Source organism: Sesamum indicum, linkage group LG8 (assembly GCF_000512975.1).
Source record: "Sesamum indicum cultivar Zhongzhi No. 13 linkage group LG8, S_indicum_v1.0, whole genome shotgun sequence".
In the NCBI taxonomy this organism is placed as follows: Eukaryota; Viridiplantae; Streptophyta; class Magnoliopsida; order Lamiales; family Pedaliaceae; genus Sesamum; species Sesamum indicum.
In genome coordinates, this window is record NC_026152.1 from 16176418 (window position 1) to 16192100 (window position 15683).

At 32.3% G+C, this 15683-nt stretch overlaps 3 protein-coding genes across 3 annotated transcripts; 1 reads left to right on the plus strand and 2 right to left on the minus strand.

Annotated features, from left to right (window-relative positions):
* LOC105168951 (RNA pseudouridine synthase 1) lies at nt 1328-3850 on the plus strand. Its single transcript, XM_011089182.2, has 2 exons — nt 1328-1713; nt 2918-3850. The coding sequence occupies exons 1-2, from the start codon at nt 1356-1358 to the stop codon at nt 3580-3582; spliced, it is 1023 nt and encodes a 340-aa protein (XP_011087484.1). The 5' UTR covers nt 1328-1355; the 3' UTR covers nt 3583-3850.
* LOC105169402 (histidine kinase CKI1-like) lies at nt 7101-13081 on the minus strand. Its single transcript, XM_011089795.2, has 7 exons — nt 13028-13081; nt 11969-12085; nt 11207-11887; nt 10575-10950; nt 9890-10464; nt 8843-9808; nt 7101-7323 (listed from the first exon to the last, which is right to left on the minus strand). Exons 1-7 carry the CDS (start codon nt 13079-13081, stop codon nt 7126-7128), a joined length of 2967 nt encoding a protein of 988 aa, XP_011088097.1. The 3' UTR covers nt 7101-7125.
* LOC105168952 (universal stress protein A-like protein) lies at nt 14316-15240 on the minus strand. Its single transcript, XM_011089183.2, has 3 exons — nt 14977-15240; nt 14768-14877; nt 14316-14693 (listed from the first exon to the last, which is right to left on the minus strand). The coding sequence occupies exons 1-3, from the start codon at nt 15149-15151 to the stop codon at nt 14469-14471; spliced, it is 510 nt and encodes a 169-aa protein (XP_011087485.1). The 5' UTR covers nt 15152-15240; the 3' UTR covers nt 14316-14468.

The following is a 15683-nucleotide window of genomic DNA, read 5'->3' on the forward strand; positions in this document are numbered from 1 at the left end:
ATTTGCTATGTTTTTTTTCACATGAAGAAATTTGCTCATTTCACGTATCACAAAAAAGTAAATTGCATTTAACCCTTTTTTCAGTGTAAGGGAAGGGGAGGGGAATTTTAATGAGAATTAGAGGGTGGGAGAAGAAAATATGATTTATATTTTCTCTAAAAAATGTTATAAAAAATAATTTATGTTTAAGTAATGTAATCACCCTAATTATTCATATCAGAATAATAAATTTGTATTGCCACACCCCTTTATTGACATAGTTGTTTTCTCAATGTATAAAATATATAATTATTACAAAAAACATATATATAAACTAATTGATTGTTCATATATTTATAAGTATATTGTAATTATTTATCATTACATAACATTATTTAATCAAATCATTGGAACTTAAAATTCAACCGTTAGATATAATCAAACTGACACTTATTTTGAAATTATAGATAAATTTGATTAATAAATTTATAGATAGGCAGCGTATTTGTGAAATTAGACTTGATTTTGCAAAAGAAATTACTAAAGAAATTTTTGAGAGTGTTGAAATTTTCCCTTCAAAATTAGGGTAAGTTTTGGTGGCTATTAGGATTATGCTTTTCTGATATATATATATATATATTTTTTTTTTTTAAATTTATTTCATCAATCTTTTGATATTTGCGGTGGATTTCTGACGGATGATTTAGTCGTAAAATTCATTGCAATGTATTGCTCATAAAAATATTTTAATTTTATTTAATATTTAAATATAATATTACCCAAACAAATATTTAAACAAAATGAATTTCAAATATATATTTCAACAACACATAACATTTAGAAAAGAAAGAAAGAAAGAATCACACAATATTTGAAAATAAATGATAAATTATAATCACACAATATTTGAAAATAAATGATCGATTATAGAGAATTCTTAAGGTAGCATTCACTTTTTGATAGATTATAGATAATATTTTTTTATCTAAATTATTTCTTTTGTCTCTTTTATCTTGAAATTTGATCCTTTTTTTGGCTTTTTTTTTATTATTGGGATAATTAGACTCTCATCTCCTAAGATTTGGTGTAATTATGTACAGACCTCCTGTAATTTAAAAAATTTTACATTTAACACTCTTGAGGTCTGCTCCGTTTAACAAATAAATATTTTGATTAGTCAAGATTAACTAAATTTGCTAATATTAACAAAAAGAACTGAAATTATCCTTAAATATTTGCATTCTTATAATTTTATTTCTTCACGATATTACAATGAAAAAATTATATTTCACTTTATATATATATATATTTTTTTATATACACATCACTAAAGTCAAATACATTCTTATTGCCTTTGCGTTTGGCGTTCATTCAAAATGACAAGAGTGCCCTTCGTTGGTTGTCACCGTCCTCTCCCCTTCAGGATCTCCATACCCGTCGAATTCTTTTCCATGGCTGCCGAAGCCCACATGAAATCTCCCCAAACCCAGTTGGGAAACACCCCCCAAAGCCTCCAAAATTACCCAGTCCCCCCCCCCCCGCCGCCGCCACTGATATCCAAGAATCTCGAGTTGAGTAGAGCATTAACAGCTTCTTCCAAGTCTGCACTGTTTTCTCTCTCCCGGGAAGATGTGCTGTTTGAAGATGAATGGCTGATTGCTGTCAATAAGCCTCAGGGAATTTACTGCGAAAGCATTTTATCTTCTGTGCACAATCTCCTGAATGCTGATCAAGGTATGCTGAATTTCAACATTTTCTCTTCTTTTTTGTGGTTAAATTTGTTTACAGTCACTTGTCTTTGATTGAATTATGGAGGAAACTTAGATGTTAATATGCTCTTATCTTTCATGCTTTTCGTTTGGTTTTGAGTTAATGCTTCTAGGGATTCTCATCAGATTGTATAGTAGTTATCTTAAGAGGGGTGTGATTTTTATCTGTTTTTTTCTATGTGATTGTATAACTGGAAAAAAATGAATTAGTGCAGAGAGGAAGAATCAGACCACTTTTTGTTCCGAGATTGATCTCTAAAAACTTGTTTGAGCTTATTCTTTGAACTTTACAAATCATTATTTGCACCAGCCTTTTTGTCGAATAATATTTGCAAAGTCAAGAAGAGAAAGGATGAATTATGTGAGCCATTCAGAGCTCGCTCAGACTCAACTTGACTAACAGTATGGTCAAGCTCAAATACAATTGTTAACTCGAAAAAAGTTGGCCATGAGCTTGAACTCGTATTCAGCTTGATTCGATTTGTTTATGCCCCAAGAAATGAATGACTTCATACAGTGATCCAGAATTTGATGCTTCCATGGTGTTTCGTAAAGCAGTTTGATGGATAATCAATTCACTTTAGGCAGAAATGAAGTGCTTTCATTTGTTAGTGTTTAGATTAGGGGTTGAAAGAATTCTTTGCTAAATGTTCAAGTTTGATTACTAGATAAAGGTACAGGAAGAACCGATTATCTCTGGGTCTGAGTGGCATCCCCTATAACCCAACTCATCTGCTGATTCTTCAAGATCAGTCAATTCGAACCTCCACTGTGTAGACTTTACAGCATGAGAACCATCTGTTTAGCACCACAGAGTTCAAGTGTTTTATGGATCATTAGTGCATTCGTCTATAAGAAGTAGTGATGAGCATTGCGAAAACTTTGATCTATTTATCACCAAGAGCTTTGTCATTGATATTTACTTGCTTGAGCATAAATAGATGGACATTCAATAACATCTTGAAATTAAAGTAACATATTTGGTGGTTGGGAAAGACATTCTTAATCCTCTAGAGATTTTTCTTTTTCAGAATCCAGTACTGGATTTCACTATCTTACATAGACTAAAATATTATGAAGTTATTGTTGTATTACTTTTCCTCCTTTGTTAAAATGGGCTGATTTCTGACATATCCACATTTAATAGTAAAAGTTTCTATATATCCCAGGGGAGCAAGTGAAATTGCAAGAGCTCCATCTATCCAATAGGCTGGATCGTGATACAAGTGGTGTTACAGTCATAACCAAGTCACACAAAGTAGCAGCTAAGCTTGTGAAAGCATTTACAGATCACATGGTCAAGAAGACTTATCTTGCTTTCTGCATTGGGACAGCACCAAAATGGGAAAATATAATCATACGATCCGGTCATGGTCGATCAAGGCATGGAGCCTGGCGTGTTTATGCTTTTTCAGATGTTGGTCGGACACTACCTGGTGGATCATTTATTCGGGACATGGAAACATTATTTGAAGTTTTGTCAGTAAATGGGAAAGGTTGCTTCCCAGCGTCATCTGGATCTGAAAGACATGGAGAAAAACTCATTGTTGTTGAGGAAAAATCTGAAATTACCTGTGATACAGACAAAACCGAGGTTCTAGTGAGAGCACATCCTAGAAGTGGAAGAACACACCAAATTCGTTTGCATTGCCAGTATCTTGGAATACCTATAAGAGGAGATGTGAAGTATGAAGGTGTCTGTGAGTGGAAGGATACAATATATGAAGGCCATGAACTTCATGCAGAAAGCTTGTCTTTTGAGCATCCTGTTACAGGCCAGTCTGTTTTGATTCAGGCACCTCTGCCTTTGTGGGCTAGCCAAGCACTAGCATAACTATCTTCCTAGGTTGGCTTCCATAAAAAATGAGGACGAAAATGTTATGAGGTATACAAAATGTCTTGAAACCAGATATTTTATCTCATGTTGTTATTATCTATAGAACTTATGGTAATGGATATAGCTTACATTTTCTAAAATTGACAAGATGCTGAAGCCATTCTTTGCCCTCTGAGTTTGTAAACTCATTCTAAGGTTAAGATCAGCTAGATGAATTTGTTCGCTTATAATACTATAAGTCTCTGTAGTACATCAGTTTCTTCCATCTTCATGCTGCATATTTATTATATCAATTCCACGGAATGTTTTATCTGGATCAGCACTCTGTTCTTTACTCAGTAATGTGTCAAATGAACCAAGCATCGGGATGAACTTATCACAAGCCTGCATCTTACAAAGTCGAATACACAAGTACGCTACAATATCCAACTACTCATGCAAGTTTTATTGTAGGTATTACAATTTACTGGTATTGTTCGTCTTGTAGTTCTTACTGTTGTTTTTCCTGTTCATCTGTTGTGTACTTCCAATTCTAAGTGGTAGTCTTTTTTTCTTTTCTTTTAGTTACTAGGACACCACTTGTACCTAGGTCGGGGATTTTGGCTGATTCTACTTGTTTATTAATGTCGGAGAATTTCAGAAGTACAAGTGATGTTAAAGACGCACGTCACGAAAATGAGGAATACTCATTTAAGTGGTCTTAAGTAGCACTTTTGTGATGATATATTCAGACTGTCTGCTTAAGTTGCAAGTTTTGCATGCTCGTAAGTGTTTGCTCAATTGTATCGAAATGTTAATTTGTAATTAAATCCAGGACTAATCCACTATTGTTCAATAAGCTGGTCCATACAAATCAACGGTTGAACCACTGTCAGAGACCTCCATGCAGACAAAAAAAATATGAAGTTTTAAGAAAATATACAAACCATGAAATCCAATTTTATTGACAATATGTTAGCGTAGTCATATACACTTCAGAATCTTATGAAGCCTTGAGGAACTTCCTAAAATCCAAAATAACCTTTGAAGGAACTGGTCAGAAATAAGTCGAACATGTTGCAAGAAATCATATTAATGTTGAAGAAGCTTCAAAACCTTTGTTGCTTGCAATGGTTTTACCAAATGATGATCCATCCTAGCCTCAATCATCCAACCAATTTCTTCTGTCGTTTCACAAGTAGTTAGTGCAATTATAGATGTGTGAATTCCATGTAATTTCTCCTCCTCCCTGATCAATCTTGTTGCTTCAAATCCATCCATTACAGGAATCTGCTTACCAAATTATAAATACTCAACAAATACAAAGATAACTAATGTTTTAGTCTCGTTTGTAGAATCAATAGTTGTTGACATTTTTGACATGACATAGTTAAAAAATGAAAAATTCCAATAGGCAACAACCATTGTATATATTATTATTATTTTATATAAAAAAAATATGAATAACACTTATTAATTTTAAATGATTCCCATGACAAATTATTAATGTATAATGAAATATCAGCTTTGTAATTCAAATTTTGGAATAGCTTATTTATGTTTCATACACGTCTGTAGAGTATATACATTCATATAGTATAATGCACTTAATCACAGGGTGAATAGGAAATAATATTATTTTACTAGTATTTGTTAAAAGCTAAAAATTAATATTCTCTTATTTGTTTCAAAATTATATTGGTCTTATCAATCTAATTTGTACTGTAACTTAAAAAAGATGTTGTCCATACCCAATTAAATATGTTAATCATATAACTTATCAATGATTATTCCATAAGTAATAAAAGAAAAATTATGATACAATAAATTAAATATGGCAATGAGAAATAATTTTGCAAAAACATTTGGAATTGAAGAAGAAAATATGCATGAAAAGCCAAATTCATATTAGAGAAGTAGGACATATTTTCGAAAAATATTTTATGCTCCTTAATCTTTTTATGAAAATTTTTGCAAAAACAATTTTAATTGAACAAAAAAATATGCATGAAAAGCCAAATTCATATTAGAGAAGTAGGACATATTTTCGAAAAATATTTTATGCTCCTTAATCTTTTTATGAAAATCAAAATTTTCTACATAATTATATTATCAAAGTATCAAACAAGTATGGTTAATTACTTTAGCAATCATCTAACACTTGGAAGAATTTGAATTCCACAAAGAATAAATCATTAATGATCTAATTTAAAGAGGTCTATATTGATTTAGAAGTTAATAGTAAAAGCACAATACAAAAAGCACTTAATGCAAGATGAATTTAAAAAAATAAAAAAAAATAGTATATTTTATATAAATATAGAAGTTGTGGATGGATGTTTTTGAAAATATAGAAGTTGAGAAAAATTTTAAGGAAGCTATATATATATATAAGCTTTTATAGTATTTAAAAATATTTGAAATTTTTTTTTGGAGCTTCTCACCGCTCCATTAAAATTAATCTTAACTGTCCATTTGAGGAGGCAAAATGTATAAATACTGGGTAAGAGTTTATTTTTAATAATGAAGTTTCATTATCAATATTTTTAATAAAGAAATTTCTCATTAGCATATTTACTTATTTTTTCCTTTTTAATTTCTTCAAATATATAAACATTAAAGAATTTATTGAATTGTTTTATAAAATTCTTTATAAATACTAGTGTGACACAACCAAATGTGTGTGCAATTAATTTTAAATATAAATAATATAATTCTTATTTTTAAAAAATATATCTTAGTTAAATAAATAAAAAATAAAATAGAAGTTTTCAGTAGTTATTTAGAGAAAGTGGGGGAAGTATGAAATTAGATTAAATTTGCTCAATAGGAGAAAACAAACAATGCGCAGAAGCATCTTCCAGAATGGCTTCATGACTATAAACCACGATTTTCTGTCGGAACGAATTCGTAATGCTGAGAAAAGAGAGAAGTAAGCTTAGAATGGAGCAAGAACGCCTGACGGGAAATTTGACTAAAGTGGAGAAAAGAAGCAGCTTTATAAATCGGTGTTTGGTCGGTTTGTTGAGAGATATGAGGGGAAAAGATACAGAAATCTATATAAAAATTGAATTTACTTGACTATGAAGCCTAGGTCGGGTATTTTGGCTGATTCTACTTGTTTATTAATGTCGGAGAATTTCAGAAGTAAAAGTGATGTTAAAGACACGCATCATGAAAATGAGGAATACTCATTTAAGTGGTCTTAAGTAGCACTTTTGTGATGATATATTCAACTGTCTGCTTAAGTTGCAAGTTTTGCATGCTCGTAAGTGTTTGCTCAGCTGTATCGAAATGTTAATTTGTAATTAAACCTAGGAGTAATCCACTGTTGTTCAATAGGCTGGTCCATACAAATCAATGGTTGAACCACTGTCAGAGACCTCCATGCAGACAAAAAAAATATTAAGTTTTAAGAAAATATACAAATCGTGAAATCCAATTTTATTGACACTATGTTAGCGTAGTCATATACACTACAAAATCTTATGAAGTCTTGAGAAACTTCCCAAAATAAGGAACCGGTAAGAAATAAGTCAGAACATGTTGCAAGAAATCATATTAATGTTGAAGAAGCTTCAAAACCTTTGTTGCTTGCAATGGTTTTACCAAATGATGATCCATCCCAGCCTCAATCGTCCAACCAATTTCTTCTGGCGTTTCACAAGCAGTTAGTGCAATTATAGGTGTGTGAATTCCATGTAGTTTCTCCTCCTCCCTGATCAATCTTGTTGCTTCAAATCCATTCATCACAGGCATCTGCTTATCAAAAAAGACAAATTATAAACACCACACAAATACAAAGATAACTAATATTTTAGTCTCATTTGTAGAATCAATTTGTTGACATTTTTGACATGGCATAGTTAAAAAATGAAAAATTCCAATAGGCAATAACCATTGTATCTATTATTATTATTATTTTATATAAGAAAAATATGAATAACACTTATTAATTTTAAATGATTCCCATGACAAATTATTAATGTATAATGAAATATCAGCTTTGTAATTCAAATTTTGGAATAGCTTATTTATTTTCATACACGTCTGTAGAGTATATACATTCGTATAGTATAATGCACTTAATCACAGGGATGTTTTGCAAGCAAAAGATCTGAATAGGAAATAATATTATTTTACTAGTATTTGTTAAAAGCTAAAAATAATATTCTCTTATTTGTTTCAAAATTATATTGATCTTATCATTTTTAAATTGTATGGTAACTTAAAAAGAGATGTTGTCCATACCCAATTAAATATGTTGATCAAATAACTTATCAATGTGTATTCCATAAGTAATAAAAAAAATTATAATACAATCAATTAAATATGGCAATGAGAAATAATTTTGCATAAAAATTTGGAACTGAACAAAAAAATATGCATGAAAAGCCAAATTCATATTAGAGAACGAGGACATATTTTCGACAAATGTTTTACGCTCCTTAATCTTTTTATGAAAATCAAAATTTTCTACATAAGATATTATCAAAGTATCAAACAAGTATGGTTAATTACTTTAGTAATCATCTAACACTTGGAAGAATTTGATTTCCACAAAGAATAAATCATTAACAAACCATTAATTAAAGTTATAATGATCTATTTTAAAGAGGTCTATATTGATTTAGAAAGTTAATAGTAAAAGCACAATACAAAAAGCACTTAATGCAAGATGAATTTAAAAAAATAAAAAAAAAGTTAGTATATTTTCTATAAAATATAGAAGTTGTGGATGGATGTTTTTGAAAAATATAGAAGTTGAGAAAAACTTTAAGAAAGCTATATATATAAATATAGAAGCTTTTATAGTATTTAAAAATATTTGAAAATTTTTTTTGGAGCTTCTCAACGCTCTATTAAAATTAATCTTAACTGTCCATTTGAGGAGGCAAAATGTATAAATTTAATAATGAAGTTTCATTATCAATATTTTTAATAAAGAAATTTCTCATTAGCATATTTTACTTATTTTTTCCTTTTCAATTTCCTCAAATATATAAACATTAAAGAATTTATTGATTTTTTTTATAGGATTCTTTATAAATACTAGTGTGTGACACAACCAAATGTGTGTGCAATTAATTTTAAATATAAATAATATAATTCTTATTTTTAAAAAATGTATTTCAGTTAAATAAATGAAAAAATAAAATAGAAGTTTTCGGTAGATATTTAGAGAGAGTGGGGGAAGAAAAAAAAAAGTGTAAGTAGTTTGAGTAATTCCAATTTCTTTCTGAAATGCAATAAAATAATTAGTTGCCAGAAATTGTACCTTACAGTCCATGAAGATGTAGTCGAAGCAAAGAGCACCTTCATTCTTATCTTTTAGAGTCTTGCAGACTAGATCATATGCATCTTTCCCATTCTCACAAACATGGGTTGTTGCTCCAAGTTTACAAAGCACTGTTGTTGACAATTTCAACTGAATCGCGTGATCATCGACCACCAAAACATTCTTCCCATTCAAGGGGAGTTGCTCGTTGATGCTTTCTTTATTAGTTTCACGAATCACAACTTGCTCAACTTCATTCTTCTGGATCGGCACGGTTATTATCGGATTCGGAATTCTAATCCCTTGTGAGAAATGGTGAACTTCTTGTATTATTGTAGTTGTACCTTCAGAAATAGTGGGTTGAAATGTGCCTCCAAATTCTGGGAGGAGTCCTAAAACACGATGTAGATGCGACCCATGGAAAGGTTTTGACAGGATATGATCGCAAGGTGGTGGTGTCTTGTCATCTTCAGACTCTGTTGAGTTGTTTCGGCCTAAGGGATTTTCCAGCCACACAAACTTGCAGTTCTGAACCTCTTTCCTAAAGTTGGCTAAGACGGGACGTAGTTCTGAGACCAACGTGGCTTTGGCATCTATCACAGTGAGAATCAAATCTCTCTTTTTCTTTATCCATTCAAGTACATATAGAAGCTCTTGGTTGTTTCTCACAACCAATACTTTGACACCAAAGCCCTGAATCAACCTTTTGGATATTCTTCTGCGCTCTTCGCCAGCAAGAAAGAGAATGACACGCGACCCATCTCGTGTAGGTGGCAACGATCGCCCAAAACGATGATGGATATCAGTTGCATATCCATATCCATCCGTATTCGTCGAAGTTCCTTGTTCCTCTATATCATATGTGATGTGGTGACATGCAGTGAGAAATACATTGAATCTGAAGCAAGTTCCTCTTTTATCGTGCTCTTTATCAAGAATCTTGATTTCGCCTCCCATTAGGCGAACCTGGAATTAGATGTCGATCTCTGAATCAAAAGTTCACAATTATTAAAACAAAAGGAAAACAAGAAAAGGTTAGTCACTTACTAGAGATTGAACAATTCCTAGTCCTAAACCAGTGCCTTCTGCTCCGATGTTTGTTTCCTCAACCTGAACAAAGTTTTCAAAAACCAAATCTCGTCTATCCTTGGGAATTCCTTTTCCTGTATCATCAACATCAAATATATACTCCATGCAGTTTGAATCTTGTTGAATTGTATGAAGGCCTTCCAAAGTGTTGAAACTTCCCTTGTTTTTGAAGCACAAGTTTGACAAACAGTTCAAGACGCTCTTATGATTGGAAGTAATTATCGCATTTTCTGTGATCGGTTTCCTAGCTATAGCTCGAACTGAGATATGCCCTTCCGATGTAAACTTGGTAGCATTGTTCAAGAGATTGCATAAAATCTGTTTGAACTTTGCCCTGTCCCCTCTAACAAGGTTAAACTTGAAGATTGAGCCATCACAGGAATCAAACACCATATCGACACCTTTCTTCATGCCAAGGAGATAGTACATATCGACAACATCCTCAAGAAGCTCAGCGATGTTAAATTCCTCTTCTTGAAGTTGCATTTTTCCAGCTTCAATTTTACTTGTATCAAGAACAGAATTTAATATGCCTGTAAAAGCAATATTGACTTGCAATAACACATATGACTGGTCAAAAATACTTAAGATAGACATTATAAAAATATGTGATATCTGGATAAAAGATAAAAAAAAGACAGACCTACGAGATCGACTGCACAAGTGTTCATCTGGGTTAGGTTGGCTGACAAATCCGAGTGGGGGTTGGCCTTTTCATGACAAAGATCTATTAAACCGGTAATGGCTGCCAAAGAAGAACGTATGTCGTGACTTGCATTGGCAAATGCAAGACTCTTATTCATGCTCTTCCGCTCTGCTTGTTGAGTTGATTTCATTTGCTTGATGAGAGCATCACACAGGAACATCTCTCTTCTGGCTGATTTCAAGATGATGATTATGAAAACATCAACCGAGATTACTATAATTGCAAGCATAAGCACAAGGAGAATCAGCGCTAGAATGCCATTCTTGTGGGCTAAACTCTGTAGGTCTGTTTTTGGGAAAGATAGCACATATACCTGAGAAATAACAAATGGAAGCTAATACAGAAAAAATGAACTCAATAATCACTAATATATTTATCAGTCATTTCTTGATATTTTGTATCATAGTCTTTCATTGCAAAATCTAAAGAAGTTGAAGGAGGAAGCTGCAATCTTATTTTCCCATATTACATGTACATATGATTAGCCTAAGCATTCAGGTGTACAGAATTGAGTTCAATGGATTTAAAACCTTGTTGCAGTATTAAAAGTAAAGAGAACAAAACTGTACCGATTCAAATCCTCCAACTTCAAGAGCTGAGCAATAAAAGATGTGCGTTTTCCCCTTGATCTTCATCTGAAAATGACTCAACTGTCCACCAGCTCCATCACCCATCGTGCAAGAATAGTAATCACTTTTGTCGTGAACATTCATATTTACTGTTTCCACCGAGACTGTGCCATTTCGCACATGTATGCGAGTGTCCCCGAGCTTGCTCTCCACAAGCACTTGCCCACTGCTCATTGCCAAATGAAAATCCCCTCCATAAAATTCAAGTCCATCAAAGTGATCAGAAACTACTTTGGCTGGATAACCAATGGTAATCAACCCTCTTCCATCCATTGCTGCACTGTAGAGAAACATCAGCTTTTTACCTTTACCCCGTTTTCTCCGCACCAAAGAAGAGGAGGACGAAACATTCGCAGATCGGTGAACTGAGGATATGTTCTGTGTAACATGTCCCGTATGCCAGCTAACTACTTGGCCTTCCAGTTTCCCAGTGTCGCGATCAACCGGTTGAGCATAACATCCCGAGGAGGACAAAGAAGAAGAAGAAGAATTTGAATAAAGCGCGTATGTCTCATCCTTGTCGTTCCTATGGTACACGAAGGATAGGCCATCCAATCCAGTGTAAGATACACGTGAAACATGTGGAATCGTCGATAGCGCCATGAATAAGTGCGGTGCAATCTGAGTAAAGCAAGAACTTAGTATCGAAACAAACAGCTCAAACTTTTTTCTTCATCTATTGTACTAGTTTCCGAAACATACCCTTGTCTTGATCGCGTGGAACGTTAACTCCGTCCCGTTCAAGGATAAAATCAGGGTCCTAGCCAAATTTGCCGCAGAGGAATCAAGAGGATCAAAAAGCTTTGCAACGTTTTCAATCTGTGAGAAAGAAGCATTGAGAAGCCGCTCTGATAGCACGACTACATTGCTTTCAGTTTTCTTAGTGATGCAACGTAAATTAAAGATCACGAAACTCGACACTCCCTGATGCCTTCACGTAAAATCTCATCAACACTGCGTAAAATTGTGAACGAAATACAAGTCGTGAAGATTACAAAAACATTGATTACCAGGAGTAGGAGAAAACAAACAATGCGCAGAAGCATCTTCCAGAATGGCTTCATGACTATAAACCACGACTTTCTGTGGGAACGAATTCGTAATGTTGAGAAAGAGAGAATTAAGCTTGAGAATGGAGGAAGAAGGCTGACGGGAATTTGACTAAAGCGGAGAAAAGAAACAGTTTTATAAACGGTATTTGTTCAGTTTGTTGAGAGATATGAGGGGAAAAGATACAGAAATCTCTGACCAATTTTGAAAATTTTCTTTATATAAAAATTGAATTTACTTGACTTCTAATGTATTATGTATATAGCTTTTATAATTATGTGATCAAGTATGATTCAAAAATAAATTTATTTATTTTTTATTAGTTCAAATGACTAACTAACTAATTTGTTTGAACTCGTCTTTTTAAACTTATCGAATCAAGTTGGACTAAATTTTTTAAGGTAAAAATTATATTTTTAATCATGTAATTATAGGTTGTTACTATTTTTTATTTTATAATTTTATATATATATATTTTTTTGTATAAATCTATCCTAAACATCTCACACCCAATCAATTTTTGAACAAATTTAATCTAATTGTTTTGCTATTTTTATTTTTAGTTTCCAACATTTTGAACAGGAAAAAAGGCTTTATTGACTCACATGAGAGAATTGATGGATGGTACCTTTTCAATCATAGGTTAATAGGTGCGGCAAATAGAAAGTGTTTGGATTTGGGCATTCTTTTTTTCCCATTTTTTTCACAAACCTTCTTCTCATTGACTTGGCAATCTGTCCAGAATCGTATCCTTTCCTGACCCATTTTTTTTTATTAGCTCGGATTTTTCTAACGACATATCGTAAATCGTGTTTTCTTACTAACTCGGCGCTCTTAGCCCATATCAGAGGAGTTTGTGTAAATTTTTACTATAAAAAATAAGAGTATATATAATTACAAGGGTTTTAATGTAATTTACCCATTGCAAATGAACAAATTACCCTTTATGAAAAAATAATAGCAATTTATCCCCCTATATCTTTTAAAATGAAGTGATTTACTTCCATATCTACAAAGGTAAATTGCTTAATTTTAAAAAATACAAGAGGATAAATTGCTGCATTTTAAAATATATAGAAAGATAAATTACTAATTTTTTTCGTAGAGGGATTTGCACATTTATAATATTATAGGGACTAAATTGCATTTTTCCCTAATTACAAGTACAATTTCAAAAAATATAATTATAATTTTGTAAAAGCCAATAAGGGTTCTTATGGTTCAAGTTAGAGGAAAAACACAATGGAAGGGGGAGGAAAAGTGAAAAGGGGATGGCGAATGAAAGAATAATACTTTTTCTTCAAGTTGTTTGGTATGATTGGAGTGAGACTAAATCTCAAATACTTCCCTTGTTTGCTATGAGAAAAATAAATTGAGAAAAAAAAACTAATTTTTGAAATTTTACTCAATAACCCTTCTCTTTATTTTATATTAAAAAATAAATAAATTAATATTATACTAATATAATTTTAATATAGAGAAATTTTAAGGTTTAATAGAAATATATTATCAAATATGAATTTATCAAAATGGTGTATTTCATTTATTTTTGGGATAATTATTTACACCATCTCACCTATTGTCTTTTATACAAACCACCTCTGACAGTTTTTAAAATTTAAAAATGTCCCTGTTGACTATGTCAATCTTTAAAATAAATTTTTAAGGAGAAAAATGCACTTAAGGGTGTTTCTATAATTATCAAACGATAGAAGAGATGTCAAAGTAGTTTTTTTTAAATGAGTAATATGATTCTATATATATTTTTTTATTATTTATACCAATTTTTAATTTAAATATAAATTATTATATTAACTTTTTAAATTAAATTTCTGTATAAAATTGCATGTTTTAATAATTCAAATATTAAATTATTTAATCAATATATAAAATTATCCCTTAATAAAATTATTAATCTCACCTCTTAATGTTTGTGTATTTATATAAATCTCACCTCTTAATGTGACTGAAAAAAACATTAAATGCAATGGGCACACCCTCATAAAATGCATAAGTAAAATAGAAATGGAAGCATGTAGAAGAAGTGAGAAATTACAGATTCACCAACCAACGGCCCAAACGGAAACCATGAAAACAGAAAACATAGATCAACCCAGCTATCAATCTGTACATTGTAAAAACTAAATTGAAATTAATGGTGAGCAGCAGCAGCAGCAGGAGGTTTTGGGTTCTTGACTATCAACACCGGACAAGTCACGTTCTGTGCGCAATGACTGCTCACACTCCCCAGAAATGCCCTCTTGATGAGACCATAGCCATGGCTACCCATCACCAGAAACTCAACCTTCAACCTCTCAGCAACCTCACAGATCACATCCCTTGGATCGCCGTTCTCCACCATCGTCTCCACCTTAACCTGCATACATGATCATCATTCACCACTGCATCTTTAGAAGACCATTTTAACCCCCAAATACACTAATTAATTACCTCATCGCTGAACTCTTTGCAGATCCTTGTAGCCTTGTCCATCACTCTCTCAGCCACCTCGTTCCCGTACCTCTCCATGCTCGCAATTATACTGGACGAAAATATGTAGCCTGGCAGATCAACACAAAGAATTAAATAGTTGGATTTTTGTACAGTATTCATAAAGAAGCAGTGAATATAGAGAGAGGGTGAAATTGGGGAAAAGTTACCTGTTGAATCCATAGCTGAGTAGACAGCGAGAGGCTTTTTGGCAAAGAGGAGGATAAGGGTATCTTTGGAATTACGGGGGGAAATGAAGTTGTTGAGACACCATGAGAGTGCGTAGGCGCTCTCCTCGCCTTCATCGACTGCAACCAGAATCTTGCGCCCTTTATTTTCCGCCATATGTTTTGTGTACGTAGCAGGGGAATGGTTTAATGCTATATGATGTTTATAATAGGGAAATCTTGCTCAGATGTGAAGCCCAATCGATGAATATCGGGCGGTGCTGTTGGCGGTTTTAATCCTCCTGGTTTCGTTCGGTGGTTTTGCAAATGGTGGGCTTTCTACGGTATTGTTTAAATTAAGTTTATCCTAAATTTTGGCTCTCTGACGCTGAAAAATTTTAGTACCATCAATTTAATCGAATTAAATCAAATTTCAGAATAAATATAAATATTCTTATTATACGATTATTTACCTTTTTTCTATATATCAATTATATAATAAAATTATAAAAGAAAATATAAATATTTTTTGGATAGGGATTAAACCAATAATAATAATTTAATATAAGCATGCAACTACTATACCCACATCAAACTCCTCAATCCTAATCACAGTAAAAACTCATACCCAAAACTGCAAACAGCCACCTGAATCAACTACTTTATATATGTTATGTATCCGTAGTTTCATATAACAACACGTCATCAGA